Below are 15,484 nucleotides of genomic sequence, written 5' to 3'. Positions count from 1 at the left end.
TACTGAAAAGTTAGAAAAATGAAAGATATATGTTACATATCAGAGCAGGCTGACAGGAAATCCTTATAGCTTCAGTCAAAGGTTTGCTTGTTTTGGTTATCAAAATGAATTGTATCTGGTGTGAGACAAAACTAAGCAATACAATTTTGAAAAATTGCTGCTCCATTGAATACGTAACTGTACAGTCATGACTATTTATGAATTCAGGAACCCTCTCTGATATTTAGGCATCTGAATTCATGATGTTCTGTGAAAATGAGATTTGATAGTTTTTTAGGTCCAGTATTAGAGATAAGAAGTGCTCTGCTGTGAAATTAGCTGACATCTCAAAACAAGATTACACACCATGTCGTTTTCTCTGCAATCTCGTTCCCCAGGCATATGTCCATAAAATTAAGAGTAAGCTTATAATTTTTGTTTTGTTTTTTTTTTGGGGGGGGGGAATTTTTTAGCTACAAACGTTTTGCTCGATATGTCTTGCCTAAGACTCTAATCGTACTAGTGCCAATAAACAAAAATAGTTTTTTACTGAAACACAGGGATCCTTGGTGTGACATCCCGTGCATTTCGGAAAATTTTATCTCAAATAAATGTGATGTACGCTTAAAGGTATTTGCCACAGCTACCATGGAAAGAGAAAATCTAACCAATCAGAGATTTTAAGCGGGTGGCCGCTTTTTTTAAAAACAGCGCCCTCACATGGGCATTATGAATACCAAGGAACGCCGCTTTGACCATGTATGGGCATATTTAGATTACAGGTGACTCTATACCTTTAACAACCAACAGACGATCAAGACTGATACAAAACTATGTTTTGCCCGTCGAGGGCGCTCCTTGTCGCAATTTGTCGATTTGCGATATTCAAATTGGCAATATTCAAATTTGAGCAACAGGTGGCAGCTGTTTTTAAGGTGGAATGGTGATAATTAGTCGGCGACGTCAGTGCGTATGCTCTCGCACTAAGCGGAGCGACCGTCTAATTATCAATCGATTTATCGAAACTGTGATGCCGTTGCACGTGTAATGAAACCGCAGTTTCGCATTTCTGAACCTCCATACATTTCGTTACTTTCCAAAGGTAAGTTCCTTTACCCGTATGGTTTGTATAGCCAGTCTGTCTCGACTTTTTTTCAAAAAAACATCATGCATACGTGGCGGAGCTCATTGAACAAGTTGCTGGTGTGTGGCGATGTTGCAGGCGTGGGTATTTTTTTAGGTAAGGCACTGCAAAACACGACGAAATTAGATCAAGGGAATAATGAGCCACCCATGGCACAGCAAATTAATAGAATTGACGGCATAAGGCTACCATGTTCTGCGAATGATTGCCTTAACCCCTATCGAAGTTATTGATACGTCACGTTAATTTGGAGCAAAAATTTACATCATTCCGTGCCCATCATGTCAACTGGATGTCCAAATATTACTTGGAAGTCGGGCATTTACAACGCTTTTAGGTCGACCCTTTATTGTGTTGTAATTGTCAAAATTAGCCTAGAATGAATTTCCGGTTCCATTCATTGTTTTGTCGGTAAGAATTCTATGATACGTGTCCAAAATATGCGGGGATGATACTGGAGGCAAACAAAATGCAATGATGCGACGGAAATGTTGATAGTTGAATAGAATTCATCATGATGCAGACGTATATTTCATCGCGGTTTTTAAAACTGCGTCAGATGGTAAATTTGATGGATATTGAACCCTTATACCACATAAAACGCGGAGGAAGTGGGTTGTCATGTGGAGACATCGTGCAAGTCGGAATTTGAAGGATATCAATGATCAGGTTAATTGTCAATAGGTTCGATTCAGATTCGCTATTCCTCCTAGTATATATGCATTCTCGGTAAAACAAGACAGCTCTACTGTTAACTATGTAAACTTATGAATAGTGCTGACATTAGTGTTAACGTGGCTAGCAAGCTCACAAATGAATTATTGTCGACGTCAAACATTCAAAAAAGTCTGATGAAATATTTGTACTCCATAATTTGCAGACGCATTACTCATTTGTTCAATGAACGAACATTTGTGATGTCACAAACCTTGATAGTCGTTCATGGAAAAAAAGAAAGCAACCAAAACATTTCAAAACTGATTAAAGGCTTGTATGGTATCATTCAGAATCTTAGGAAGTGAAATCAATGCCAGTGAAGGTAAAATTACCGCCATGTTTGACTCAATGGCTGTAACTATAATGCAGCATGAAGCATTTCGGGTTGACATACTTCGCACCAGTGTAATGTGTTTGTACTGGTATCCGATATGTGTGTTTGTGTGTATATTCTAGTGTGTTTGCTCGATTCTCATCGTCGAAGGCGAAACATTAAAACGCGTTTTTGTTTTTGTTCTTTTGTTTGTTTGGGTGGGGTTTTTTTTTCATTGAGGTGGGGACATATATTCTGATAGCAAATTTGAAAATGATAAACACAATAGATAAAGCATGCGCAGTTCTCCCATCTCTCTAACCCTAATCTTTCGTATGCGACAGATTGTCGAATTCCTCAGCAGTGAGAAGCAGTAACCATATAGACAATACAGACTGACTCATATCTACGTCAATATTTGAACTCAATCGCCAAAAGTGATTATTGGCGCTACAATTTAGTGACTGACAAATCCGAACAATATTGAAATCGAAGGTTTCAAATACTGTTTTGATAGTATGCTTTGGAGGAGAATGTTCAGATGCCGATCGCACCATACGTGGAGCAGTTTAACCATTTCAAAATTCATATCCTAAATCAAAGTCAGTGGCTGCATACCATTAAACGCATGGTCGTAATTTTAAGCCATGCGACAGCTGTGCAGCCTGGCAGGGCCGCATGCAGCCGTACGCACAATTAATGATCTGATCCGCTCTGATTGGAAGTGACAGTGTTATTACTAAAACAATATCAGCATTACGTAATTTGTATACAAATTGTAAAGGATGGCAAACGAAAGTAGGAACAGCTATTTCAAATTAAAATTGCAGCAGCGAATTCGAATGACCTCAAAGTAGCATGCATATATCATAACACATTGCATACTTCATATTCGATCTGGAATATTGTTTCGACGACATTTTTACCAGAGCAAAACTATATTGGCTTGTCCCTATTGATGCATGTTTTTCTACGCGTAAAAGGTTAGCCTATGGTGAACGTGCATATGTTGAAATCCGATAATGCCACGCGTCACGCTATGTATTGTCTGCTGACCTGAAAACGTCCCTGTGTCTGCACAGTTGAAACGAGAAACCCTGGCAAATGCGACTTTCGGAAGTTTAGTGACGTTTTATTTTCACTTTATTCCTGTCGCGCTATTTCAGTTTTACTTACACGCTTCTAAAATTGTACTTGTCTCAAATGTGATGGTATGTATTTGTTGTTACTTTTTCCCAGGTTGTGATTCTCTGCGAGCGTTTTCAACGTAAACTTATGATCGGCCCTGCATCGGTGTTACTTACTTGCCGAATGTTGCCAACTCAACGACAGATCTCCACGAAATTTATGGATATGTAAGAGCACAATTGGATGTCCACGCCATGGATTACCTGTGAGGTTTTCCTTTAACCGCGTAAAGTAATTATCCAAGGTTTCAGCTCTCAGCCGGCAAATTTCGCGACTTTTATCATAAACCCGCAAAAGACATCTATTCGTTTATTAAGTTTTTCTTTCCTTTTGAAGATTGTACTCAGCGCACATTTTGCCAACAAACATGAGTCGAAATCACACTATCCAGGGTGGAGAGTACGAAAGTCTCGATCTGGACGAAGACATGATCCCGAGCGACAGCGACACCAACGGGTGCCTTTGTGCTAAAATTGACAGCATAATAGCAGAACCTAGGGGCTGCAGAAGAAAGACAGACTATCTAGGGATGGTTGCCGCGGCATTTTTAGTCATCGGAGTGATAGCAATTATTGTTGGGTACTAATTCCGCGACACTCGAACTTGAATCTGACCTCACGCCAGCACGCGAGTACGAGAAAATTGAGACCTACTACGCTTACCATCAGCAAGGGGGCGAATATTAGCATCATGATCGGGCTCGTGTTTTTGGGAATTGGTGGCGTCATCATGTCCGCTCTGCTCACCTGGTCGACGATTGAGAACTGTCGACGGAGCGCCAACAAAGACCGTACAACGCCGAGGATGAAAGCCCCAACACCGGAGGAAAACCGTGAAGCCAGCAGACGACTGATGCAAAACGATGATGCCGAACAGCATTATGGGACAACTGAATGATGCATTTTCACCCTCGCGATATGAGCGTTGAACTACCACCATGTTACATTATGGCGAGTTGTGTCTGATCATTCTAGGCATGTGTTTACGCAACATTTTGTCTTGAGAATGTACTTTCCAAAAGCGTAAAGTTCTGATACATGCTTCGATACAAAAAGCCGTTGGAGTTTCAAAGCAGCCTTCAAACGACTCCGGTATCCATTCCAGAGCCTTGTCCATTCCCTAATAGGCCCCATATCCATACCAGAATTTGCTGAGAAACAAAATTAGGTTTTCCTTTGTAAGGCAGAACGAAAATTAAACTACGCGTTTCTATTCTTCATGAACGTGATACTTATTTTTCTGAGCTAGAACTGAATAGTTGATACTTCGGTAGCTCTATTAAAAGGATAGTTTGGGGTTGCGGTAAAAAATTCACAAACCATTTGACCATGCAAATTATATTCTATAAGCAGTGACCTATGTTAGTATGTCTAACTTTCTTTGAAGACACAGACATACAACTCCCCTTCACAATGCTAGGCCTGTAACTGCTATAAATGCACTGGACTAATTACTTCAAGGCTCAGTTCTTTTTATCTTCACATTTCGAATTAAATAAGTAGGGGTTAGAGCAGACCTTAAAAGCACTGTTCAAATATTTCATAAGACATCATGATGTAATACAATGTCTGTGTCAATGATCTCTTGAGAAAGCTGGCATTTTCAAGTCTAGAGTACTTATTCTTGTCTTTTTGTTCTGATGACAAGAATGTAATAGAGACGTTTAGGCCCCCCTACAGGCAAAGAAAGACAATACCATATCCTAACCTTACTGTATCAATAATGAATACTGGGACCATGGGGCTCTTTTGGTAGCTCCATGCTGGGACGTACAAGCAAGAAGAATGTAATGTTGCTTAACTCTAGCTGCTAAGAGTAGCATTCAGTGGAGAATTACGACGAAGATTACTTTGGTTTTGGTTTTGACTATTCACATACCTGTTGCATTTTTGTAAATCAAGGTTGAACACTGCACCTTGGAGCACTAAAATATACGATCAGCTTTCGCGTGCTCTTTCGGCTGCCTAATTGCGCAATTTTTAGTTTGACTTTTGTATTTCAGAGTTATAGCTGAACGACTGATTAAACATGAAACATTGAAACTTATGAGATGAAAATGTGTATTATGTTGATGTATACATCTATTTGTGTTTTCATAACGATACTGGTATCAGACTATGTATGCTGTATTCGTCCGTTTGATTGATGTATTGTGCAAGACATTAAAAGCATCAAGTGTGTGTGTTTGTGCGTGTGTGTGTGCGCGTGAGAGACAGACAGTCAGACAAACAGACAGAGAGACAGACAGATATAGACAAAGAGGCAGACAGACAGAGATATGGATTTAGAAATTTTGGATCAGTGTCCATATTTTAATAGCTCTTTTTTAAGAGTGTATCAAAGTTTAAGGTAAGTCTCTGAAGGCATATTAAGCAGGATTGTTTGAACAATCAAAATTTTAGGAAAATTGTAAGGACTAGCCGAATGGTTATCAAACTGCTCAGACATGGCTATCACCAGATACAACGCATGAGAGACTCAAGCAGGAATATCTATTGCTTGTAAATTTGAATTTTTGTTTGGAAATTCATCGTCTGAGCAATGTTTGTACAATTTTGTGGACCCTTTGTCTTAATAACGTCCAATTGACGACTGTTATCGCTGGAAGCACCGATAATCCTCAAAATGACACAAAACGTAGCCCTCTCCAAAAGCAAGAACTAATTTCTTTAGTCTTTTTCCGCAATTTCTGAAATGCTTACGGTAGAATAAACACGAGTTACGGAAAAATAATACGATTCCAGAGCAAGGAAAGTTGTGATTTCTTTAGGGTTTTATATTTTGTGTGTGTACCTTTGTACCACTTTTTCGGAGATTCTTTAAATATTCTGACTCATAAAGGAAGTCTTTCAGGCCCAAGTGATACTAAATGGCATTATCTGACAGTCTGTATACTTACTGTCTTTTGATCTTTGACCTTTTTCGGCGGAGGTGGTGAATTGTATTAGTAGCCAGTAGGTATCTGTACAGATTTGTTTTTAAAGTTGGAGAAGTACAAACAGCTCCTTTGCATTCATGATGTCAGACACAATATTATGAATGCAAATACGGTATACCTGAGAACTTTGGCATTGATATACATGTTTATAAATTGTTATCTCGTTCGATTGCGATAGTGTTGGGATTATAATGTAATCCAAACATTTCACTGACTGTTAGCAGTTATTTCTTGACATTGAATTCTATAAACACGCGTGAAGATCAAAAAGGTAGCCAAGTCAATGACCAGTATTTATTTTACAAGGTACAGGTGACAGTACGGGCCGGCAGTAGTACTTCAGCTCACTTTAGCAAGGTAAGGTAGCCCGCCCTCAACGTCATTACCTTCGACTCCTACCGTCTTCGGCTACTCAAGTTGAAAGAAGCACACGCACATGAGCTATTAAGCGACCCTGCATGAATGGTGTGCATCGCGTCGTACCGCCTAAGCAGACCAAACAGGCCGTATATCTTGGCGCCGTCGGGACGGCCGCGAAGTGAGTGTACGCATAACAGTCAACATGTTGGCATACGTCTTCCTGGCTGTGCTGGTCGCAGCTGTATTTGCAACTTTCATGTACTTTGTGAAACAGCAAAGGCGCGTCAGAATCGATGGCAAGGCCGAATCAGCCTTTCAGGAGGTCGTTCGTGTGTTCAGGTGAGTGGCAGCGGATGTTTTGATAATGCTGCGTCCCGGTCCGGTCACTGCCATTTTTTGTAGGTATGGTGATGCACATTAAATCAGCCATTCGACCATATATCACATATTCACAGAGCTAGGAACTTTTCGTATGCAATAACAAGGGTAAGCTGAACACATCAAGGTTGTAAATATTGTGTGGCCTGACGCATCCCGTCTCACATTTGAACCGGAAGTAAAACGGTTATGATGTAATTACAATGTGCAAGCAATTGTGGGAGAAAGCCGTTTGATAATACCTTTGCCGATGATGTTACAAAGATTGACGGGAGCCGCTTAATCCTCAACTAGTTTGTTGCATGTTTTGTCGGGGCCACGCCGCCATGATTTCTTGAGGTTAGGGGTGCACCATTTTTGGAGGCCGGGAGGGGCCTTGAAGATGTTTGAAAACAGAAGTTCCAGTAGATATCAGTGAACTAAAAAATCTGCCACAGACAGACAGCTTGCCATCTTTTGATCCTTGCCTTACAGAAGTTGGCAGGAAGTTGTATATACCAAAAATACTGAGACTTCACTGAAGTCAATGTTTCAAAAGATTCTGTGGCAGACTCTTCTCTAAAAGACCACACTGATTTGTCATATTTCAGGGCTAATATCATATCTAAACATTCCCAAAACATGACAAGGATACTTTTGATACATGTACATGTGTTAATATATGATATACCAGTTATAATCGTAACACACTTTAGGTAGTTTGAGATACCATTTCTGTTTTCCTCTAGTATGATTGCAAGTCCTTTGGAACTCCTGTAATATGACTTTGGAACCTTTGTAAAATTTACTGGAATATTGCTCAATAAAAACACAATTCTCTGAGACATAGGACATTGTTGACTTGTAAGTGGCCAATTTTCCTTTACATTTATTTTTCAGTGAGCAGCATGAACAAGGAGTAGAAGTGGGCTCAGCTTTTGCTGTCTACTACAAGGGCAAGAAAGTAGTTGACATGTGGGGTGGCTACGCATCCATCATCCCAGAAGAACCATGGCAACAAGACACGATGTCCACTTTCTTCTCAGCAACCAAAGGTGTTGCGGCACTGTGCATCGCTGTTGCAGTGGATCGTGGGTATTTGGACTACGACCAAAAAGTGGCCCATTACTGGCCAGATTTTGCTCAAAATGGGAAAGAAGACATAACACTAAGGCAGATACTGAACCATCAGGTAATGACCATGAACTTAGAAAATTTATGTTTTAGTAAATAAAATTCTTTAAACTGACTTCAGACTGGTAATTGTCATGAACTTTTTGACTTTCTGGCGGAAAAAAAGAATGTGATTCTTGAATTGGCATTAGGGTCAAGGTTTACTATTATTGTTTAAAAAAAACACATTTTCAAGATCATTATGGACTTGTTTGTGGTTTCTACACAAATTTAACGCACTCAATCCAATTCCCTGTAAATATGTCCATTATTACAATTGACAACAATGTGTTTTGGCTAAACCATTGTTGTGAAAGGGTTAGTTATTTCATTTCTAGGCTGGTGTACCAATGACACAAACTGCCATGGATCTCGAAATGCTGAAAGACCATGATGCAGTTGGTGAGGTGGTTGCTGCATCCGAGTTGCTATGGAAACCAGGTACAGCCCATGGCTACCACTCCTTGAATTACGGTTTCATTCTCAGCCAAGTTCTTCAGCGTGCAGACCCAGAACATAGAACAATGGGTGTTTTCTTTCATGAAGAAATAGCCAAACCATTCGGTAAGTGTATTCCCCAATGTTCCTATTGAAAATTACAGTTCGCACTCACTCTGGAAATTATTTCCAAGTGATATACTCATTAAAATTCATCAGATAACTTCTGATTAAGTGATAAAGAGTTGCACAGAACAGGAAAATGTAGGCATATGCCAAAATAATGACTGACATTTCTGAGAAACAGATTCACTCTTATTACCTCACTTGCTACTTTATGCTTACTGCGGGCACACTTTCATTCATCATTCGGTGTTGTATGTATCAGGCAGAGTTTGGTCTACTCCTCTCAGTGTGTTGAAATACCCAGTACTCAGCTTGTCAACACTGACTGTACATATGTGTCCTGCAGTTTTAGTGTTGAAAATGAAATTCAGGTCCGGATGTGAATTCAATCATCAACAGTAATAATACACATCACACAGTGACTCACTGCTTTGACAAACCAAACACTGGGTATTTCAAAATACTATCAGAAGTAAACCGAAATACTACATGTAGTTGATACATGGAATGGTAGGAAGTAGACTAAACTGTAGTTGATACATGAAACAAAAAATTTATAAATATTGTCAAAAGTTTCAGTTACTGATCTTCAGGGTAATGACAAAATGACATCAGCAAAACAAATAATTTCTAATGTTTTACACCAATCAACTGCAGGTATTGAATTCTACATGGGACTTCCCAAAGAGGAAATTCCTAGAGTTGCCAGTCTGGTTCCTCCAAAACCTCTCTATAGTATGCTGCGAATGCTGTTTAGTTCAAGATACAGAAACTTCATGCGTGCCATGTTCAACAAAGAGAGTATCCCATCAAAGGTGTTCAGAAATAATGGTAAAATTACAACAGTAAGTGACATCAGACTTTAAAAACTTTTGCGGGTATCTTCATTAGAGGAGGTCTAACTTTAGCACAGATAAGCAAGAGGCAGTACCACAATTTATTTGGTAAAGGATTTAACTTCAGGGAAAATGCTCCTTGAGTACAGATATTCAGACTCTGAATCTTTTACTATTTTTTGCTCACGTGTTCACACACGTGAGCATATGGTTTAGCCATGTCTGTCTGTGTGTCTGTGTGTGTGTCCGTGTGTCTGTATCCCCATTATCTCAAAAACGGCTGAACGTATTTCAGTCAAATTTGGTAGACATCTTCAGAATTCAAATGGCTAGAACTGAAAAGGTTTTGGTGGGCGTGGCTTGCATATTAATGAAGTTATCACAGTTTAATTTTTGTGATACATGGTAGTCTATGGCAAGCATGATGACCATGGTTTCTGGACATCTCGACCCCTAACCAACTCGACCCCAGTCAACTCGACCCGCTACCAACCTAACCCTGGTTAGACCTTATAGCCTTGCTCCTTCATGCCAAATATCAAAGTCACAGGTCTTGCCAATTTTGAGAAGAAGATTTTTAAAGTATTATTTTTCTGATTTTTCTATGACCTTTGACCTCCCCTATACCTATGCAGCTAAGCTATGGCAATGGCTTATTCTGGCCTATGTTAAAGTCCAAGACAGCCAGCGTCTATTGGACAATGGCCAGTAGGGGACCAAATTGCTCTCCACAATTTTGGGGATTCCACTTGACCTTTGACCTTGGCATCTTCCTGCAACTCATTTATTATGTGCATTTCTAATTCTGAGCTAGCCAATAGAGCTAGAGGTCTGATTTTTGGTATATAGGGATAACTTAGCAATACAAATTTTTGGCAAAATGTCATGTGACCCCGATGACCTTTGACCTTAAATATGAGTATATGGCCATAACTAAGTAACCACAAGTGCTACACCCTTCATATTTGGTATGATGGGAGACCTTATGACATCACATCCTGTACCTTATTAATTATGTGCATATCTAATTCTGAGCCAGCCAATAGAGCTAGAGGTCTGATTTTTGGTATATAGGGATAACTTAGCAATACCATTTTTTTGACAAAATGTCATGTGACCTTGATGACCTTTGACCTCAAATATACATATATGGCCATAACTAAGTAACCACAAGTGCTACATCCTTCATATTTGGTATGATGGGAGACCTTATAATTGGATAGTATTAATATTACCAAATTAGTAATAAATATGTTGACACTATTTATTGTAAGATTTGTACGGCAGGATTTGTAAATAAAATTTGTTTTTATGATTTTACATGGTTTATATATCAAAAAATTATTAGAAATTCTTTCAAATTTCAAAATGTGATTTTTCAAAAAGTACTTCAAATACAGGAAAATTGTGCCGTACAAATCTTATCTGTAACCTTGTTAATAGGCTGTAAAATTCCATGTCCATATCTCATTTCAAAGTTGGATTAAATTGGTATACAATTATGTAGAAAAACTGTTATTCTGTCAAAAATGTTGAAACAAGCCATATTTGCACCCCTCTTTTGAAGTCATAGAGCAGTTTTTTTTGGTTAATCTCACTTTTGACACCTCTTTGACACTCAAAGAATCTAAAAATGCATTTACAATAGCAGTCACTCACTCTGAATGCCAGCACCACCTTGTCAAACTTTCCTGAAAAACAGCAAATAATGACTTTCCCTTTTCAAACATTTTATTAAAAGCTGGGGGACCTCTACCATAGTTAATACACTAAGGACTCCCCAACTTCTTCTTATTTGGTCAGTTTTTCAGAAGTTTTAACAGGCTATAACTTTGCAATGCCTTTGTGCCCAAATGTCTAGTTTTTTCTATTCCACAGGGAATGTTGACTACTTTTATATTTTAATAGTTTTGTTGAAATTTATAACTGACGCTCTAGCCTTTCCAACCACCTTAAGTCAATTCCTAATTTACATATTTAATGAACTTTGCTTATTAGGGATATATACTGGGATTTACTTGATCAAAGTTGGCAAAACATGACAACATTGATGATGATACCTGTTAAAACAATATCGAAAGTCATTTCACATTTTTATGTCAGCTAATTTACAATTTGCATATCTAATGAGCTTTCACAGCTCGGCATATATGGCTTGAAGGACTTGGCCAACGGTAATTACACTTGCTATATAAAATGGTGATACAATGACAGCAGTCAAAGAACTTTAATATTTTTATTTCAGCTAATTACATATTTGTATACTTATGACCTTTGAGAATTAATCGGCGGTGATTATTGTTCATTATGTTGATCATAATACTTTCAATGAAGTTGCAAACATGTGGCAAAGGTTCAAATTTACACATAACTGTATGAAACACGTGAGCATTTTCAGTTCATATCTGGTGTAGAGATTCATTATGAAGCTTACAGAGTGAATAAAATCTTCACATGCTTAGTTTTATGAAGATCAGGAATTTTATTTTCCTCATAGAGATAACACAGGTATTTGGCATGCTGTTAACTGAATTCAATCTACATTTGCTAGGTCTATCACATTTGCTATGCGTACCGGTACCCTCCCCCACCCCACTCAATATCCCCTGGAGAATAAGATTGCTTTAAAGAAGAAATGTTTCAAGAATGTTATTACTTATCCATTTTTGAAAAATTCAAAGACAGCTCTTCTGTTTTCTTCACTATCTTTTCAGTTTCCAAAAATGGCAACAACAGAATTTCGTTGCAGTGAAGTGCCATCGGTGAATGGTATTGGGACAGCCAGGGGCCTGGCCAGACTGTATGCAATACTGGCAAATGGTGGAGAGCTGGATGGGAAGAGATTGTTATCACAAGAGGCTGTTGAGACGATCATGACAAGCTGTACTGAAGAGAAACTGGATACAGTGATGATGACGAAGACAAAGTGGTGTCTGGGATTTCATCCACATTTTAATGTCATTTCAGAGGTAAAAAATCACTGTGATTTGCAATAATACTTTGTCTAGATCAAAAAATACACAGCAGAACTTGTACTGGCACAGTCAGTAAAATTTGTTCTTTCAAAAAGGTTTCCAACTTACCAAATCAACGGAAAAGCATTTCAGTGTTCACTGTCTGAAAGCAGTTGAGACTTGAATGTCTGCAATCAAATGAAAACACTGTGTTTACTAGCCTTTCCACATAGGCACAGAGATTTTGTGAATGACTGTTTTAAAGGGAGAAGGCCACCATACTTTCAAATTATTTCAGTATCTTTTGTGTCATGTGAGCAATTATGATGTTCAGCGTACTGAATCATGTTGAATTGTCAACCATCAAAGCTCTACTCACACCTTGCATGTACACATAACATGTAAATACCTATGCTGATGATAAAATTTCTGGTATGTACCATAAATTATGTCATCAAAGCATTTTTACTGTCATATCAAAGGGCAGAGATGGAGTATAGACTTGAGTATAGACCTGATGGTTGACAATTAAGTGTGTTTCAGTGAGTTGAAAAACATGAACAGTTGCTCAAATGAAACAAATGTAACCGAAATAATGTGAAGAGATAGTGATTTTTTTCCTCTAATGGAACTAAATCTCTGTGCATCACTCAGCTGTCCATCAGTAGTGAATGACAGGACAGAGTGTTAAAAATTATAAAACACATTCAGGTAGAATTCACCTCTTGGACAGATATTCAGGCTTGCAAACTTCTACAGGACATTTTTAGTCTACCACTTGTGGGGCTCATTTGAAGTTGCTGGAGTAAAGTTTTTGTTTTTTTCCCCATAGGGTTAACACAGTGATGGCAGCCATTTTGAATTTCAAGTATCAGTTAATATTGGGGGATTTGTTTCTCTAGCGCTAAATTTGCATGGTGACCCCTAATTTGTATTCTTGATTTCAAAAGAGAATGGTTTTATGTTCCCCTAAGGAAAGTTTTGAGCAAAAGTTTAGTCTTTTAGTTTGGAGATGTGAATTTCCCTAAAGGCATATAAACTCATCAATGACTTTACCGTCTCTACCTGAAGTTTTATTATAATATGCTTAGCTGGAATCCGGCAATCTGATTGGCTGGAGCCGGGGTTTATATTCTCAACAAGAAGACCTGCGCGCCGCGTAACATTTTTGAGCTCGCGCAAATTTCGAACGCCAACTTGAGAGCTCAACGCGCCATAATGTCGAACAAGTCTATGGCTTCAGATTGATTTTGATTGTTAAATTTTAGTCTAGTGCAGCTTGACAAACCAACAAATGAAGAGTTTCTGTAAGCAGCGGAGGCTATGTAACAACAACATAATTTTTTAGTTTTTTTGAGCTTTTTTTGAAGTAAAATTCTTCAAGTTCGATGTCTAATCGCGATATCGATGCGTTGCGTAACCGTATTTTATGAATTCAACTGTGCACGCGCGCGCGTTCTGAAACGTTCTTTTTTAGAGTTTGTTTGCTGGGCGCTCCTGAACTCTCGTTCCAACTCCAGCCCTAAATTAGGACATTGTCCATTTGTTTTTAACTTTAGCATATTATAATGAGGTTATAAACGGTGCGCTCGGGTATTTGGTAGCGGATATAAGACCTCTGGGGTGAAAATTAGCATATTTGGGTGAAATAATCACCTTGCTTCGCTTGGTGATTATTCCCTCCAAATATGCTAATTTTCACCCCAGAGGTCTTATATCCGCAACCAAATACCCTCGCTTGCCGTTTATAACCTCTAATTGAAGCATTTCCACATTCATTGCAGGTCAATCTGGAGAATGTTTATGGACACAAGGGTATGGTGGACAAGGTGGATTTTTTGACCATCAGAAGACACTATCATTTGCATATGTCACCAACAAGTTGTCACCGTACGCAATGGGTGATGACCCACGTTACATTAACCTTGTGAAAGCAACCTACGCATGTATCAATAACTTGTAGGTAGTTTAAATGCACTATGCAGCATGTACAACCATATCTGCAATAGCAACTGCCAGAACCATTGTTGTCATTTTCAAATTCAAATTTGATTTCTGTATGTAATGAAAGTTTACTCTATTTTTATATCTCCATGTGTGTTTTATAATTAATGCATCCGTATCTGCAGTAAATGTAGAAAACACTATGATTGTGTCTTGTCACTAGTCTGTAATATTTGAAGTTTAATTCTCGATCACAGAGATTGAACACAGTACAGGGACATTTTTGTGTTGTTGATGATAATTACATGTAAGCTCAGTGTAACCATCTTTATTTCAGTGCAAAAGTTACGTAGTGATCAATTGTCTCTGGATTGAACTTTGGTGATCCAATTCAGCGATAGATTACAAACCATTCTGCATTGTGCTTGATTTAACTGTAGATGTAATGGTAGTTTTTAGGGAATCACGTGTGGGAGGGTACATAAACTCATTTTGAATGTCGGCTGGTGAATGATGTCACTTCACCAGGAGATCCCATCATACATAATTGTTGCTTCAGGTCACAGAGGTTAATCCCCTTTCTCTCCGGCTCCATAGACAAACCATAGAAATCAATACCACTTGGAGAAGGAGGATTAAAACAGAGAAACTTAAGAAGGGTTTATTTTCCGAGGTTGATGGTAAACTCTAATAGGATTAGGAGTCCCAGACAGGCTCCTCATGGCTCTGTTAAAGCAGAACAAATAAAATATCAAAAAGAATTAACATTTACAATCCCATCCTGGACTTCACATTTATGTTGAAATAGGTTTTATTGGTAACAGATGCCAAAGGTTATACAGCTGGTCATAAAAGTATAACACTTAAACAGTACAGTTGTCAATTATCATTTAACACTGGTAGTATTTTAATCCATTTACAAGTGTCTCTAGTTAATCGCTGTAAAGCAATTTATGTTCGAGGGATTGTAATGCTGGTGGGGAGTTCCCACCCAAGTTGAAATGCAGCTTGACCAAT

General features: G+C 38.5%; 1 protein-coding gene and 1 long non-coding RNA gene across 3 annotated transcripts; both read left to right on the top strand.

Annotated features, from left to right (window-relative positions):
• Nucleotides 1-881: 881 nt before the first annotated feature.
• Nucleotides 882-5,387, top strand: LOC139137622 (uncharacterized). The gene is made up of 2 exons (XR_011553420.1): nucleotides 882-1,081; nucleotides 3,393-5,387. It is a non-coding gene; the product is annotated as an uncharacterized lncRNA (long non-coding RNA).
• A 1,370-nt stretch (nucleotides 5,388-6,757) lies between these two features.
• On the top strand, nucleotides 6,758-15,241 carry LOC139137621 (beta-lactamase domain-containing protein 2-like). Of its 2 annotated transcripts, none has more exons than XM_070705814.1 (6): nucleotides 6,758-6,978; nucleotides 7,897-8,188; nucleotides 8,508-8,733; nucleotides 9,391-9,578; nucleotides 12,284-12,538; nucleotides 14,308-15,241. In XM_070705814.1, the coding sequence occupies exons 1-6, from the start codon at nucleotides 6,842-6,844 to the stop codon at nucleotides 14,452-14,454; spliced, it is 1,245 nt and encodes a 414-aa protein (XP_070561915.1). In that variant the 5' UTR covers nucleotides 6,758-6,841; the 3' UTR covers nucleotides 14,455-15,241. The 2 variants fall into 2 exon arrangements, with proteins under 2 accessions (XP_070561915.1, XP_070561916.1); XM_070705815.1 differs by lacking the exon at nucleotides 6,758-6,978 and adding an exon at nucleotides 7,228-7,356.
• The last annotated feature ends 243 nt before the right edge of the window (nucleotides 15,242-15,484 follow it).

Source organism: Ptychodera flava, chromosome 7 (genome assembly GCF_041260155.1).
Source record: "Ptychodera flava strain L36383 chromosome 7, AS_Pfla_20210202, whole genome shotgun sequence".
Lineage (NCBI taxonomy): Eukaryota > Metazoa > Hemichordata > Enteropneusta > Ptychoderidae > Ptychodera > Ptychodera flava.
This window is presented reverse-complemented; position numbering and strand designations above follow the sequence as displayed.

Coding starts and splice junctions, on each gene's coding strand:
- LOC139137621 (XM_070705814.1), top strand. CDS start 6,842: ATGTTGGCATACGTCTTCCTGGCTGTGCTGGTCGCAGCTGTATTTGCA. Junction 6,979..7,896: donor GAGGTCGTTCGTGTGTTCAG/GTGAGTGGCAGC, acceptor TTTATTTTTCAG/TGAGCAGCATGAACAAGGAG. Junction 12,539..14,307: donor ATTTTAATGTCATTTCAGAG/GTAAAAAATCAC, acceptor CATTCATTGCAG/GTCAATCTGGAGAATGTTTA.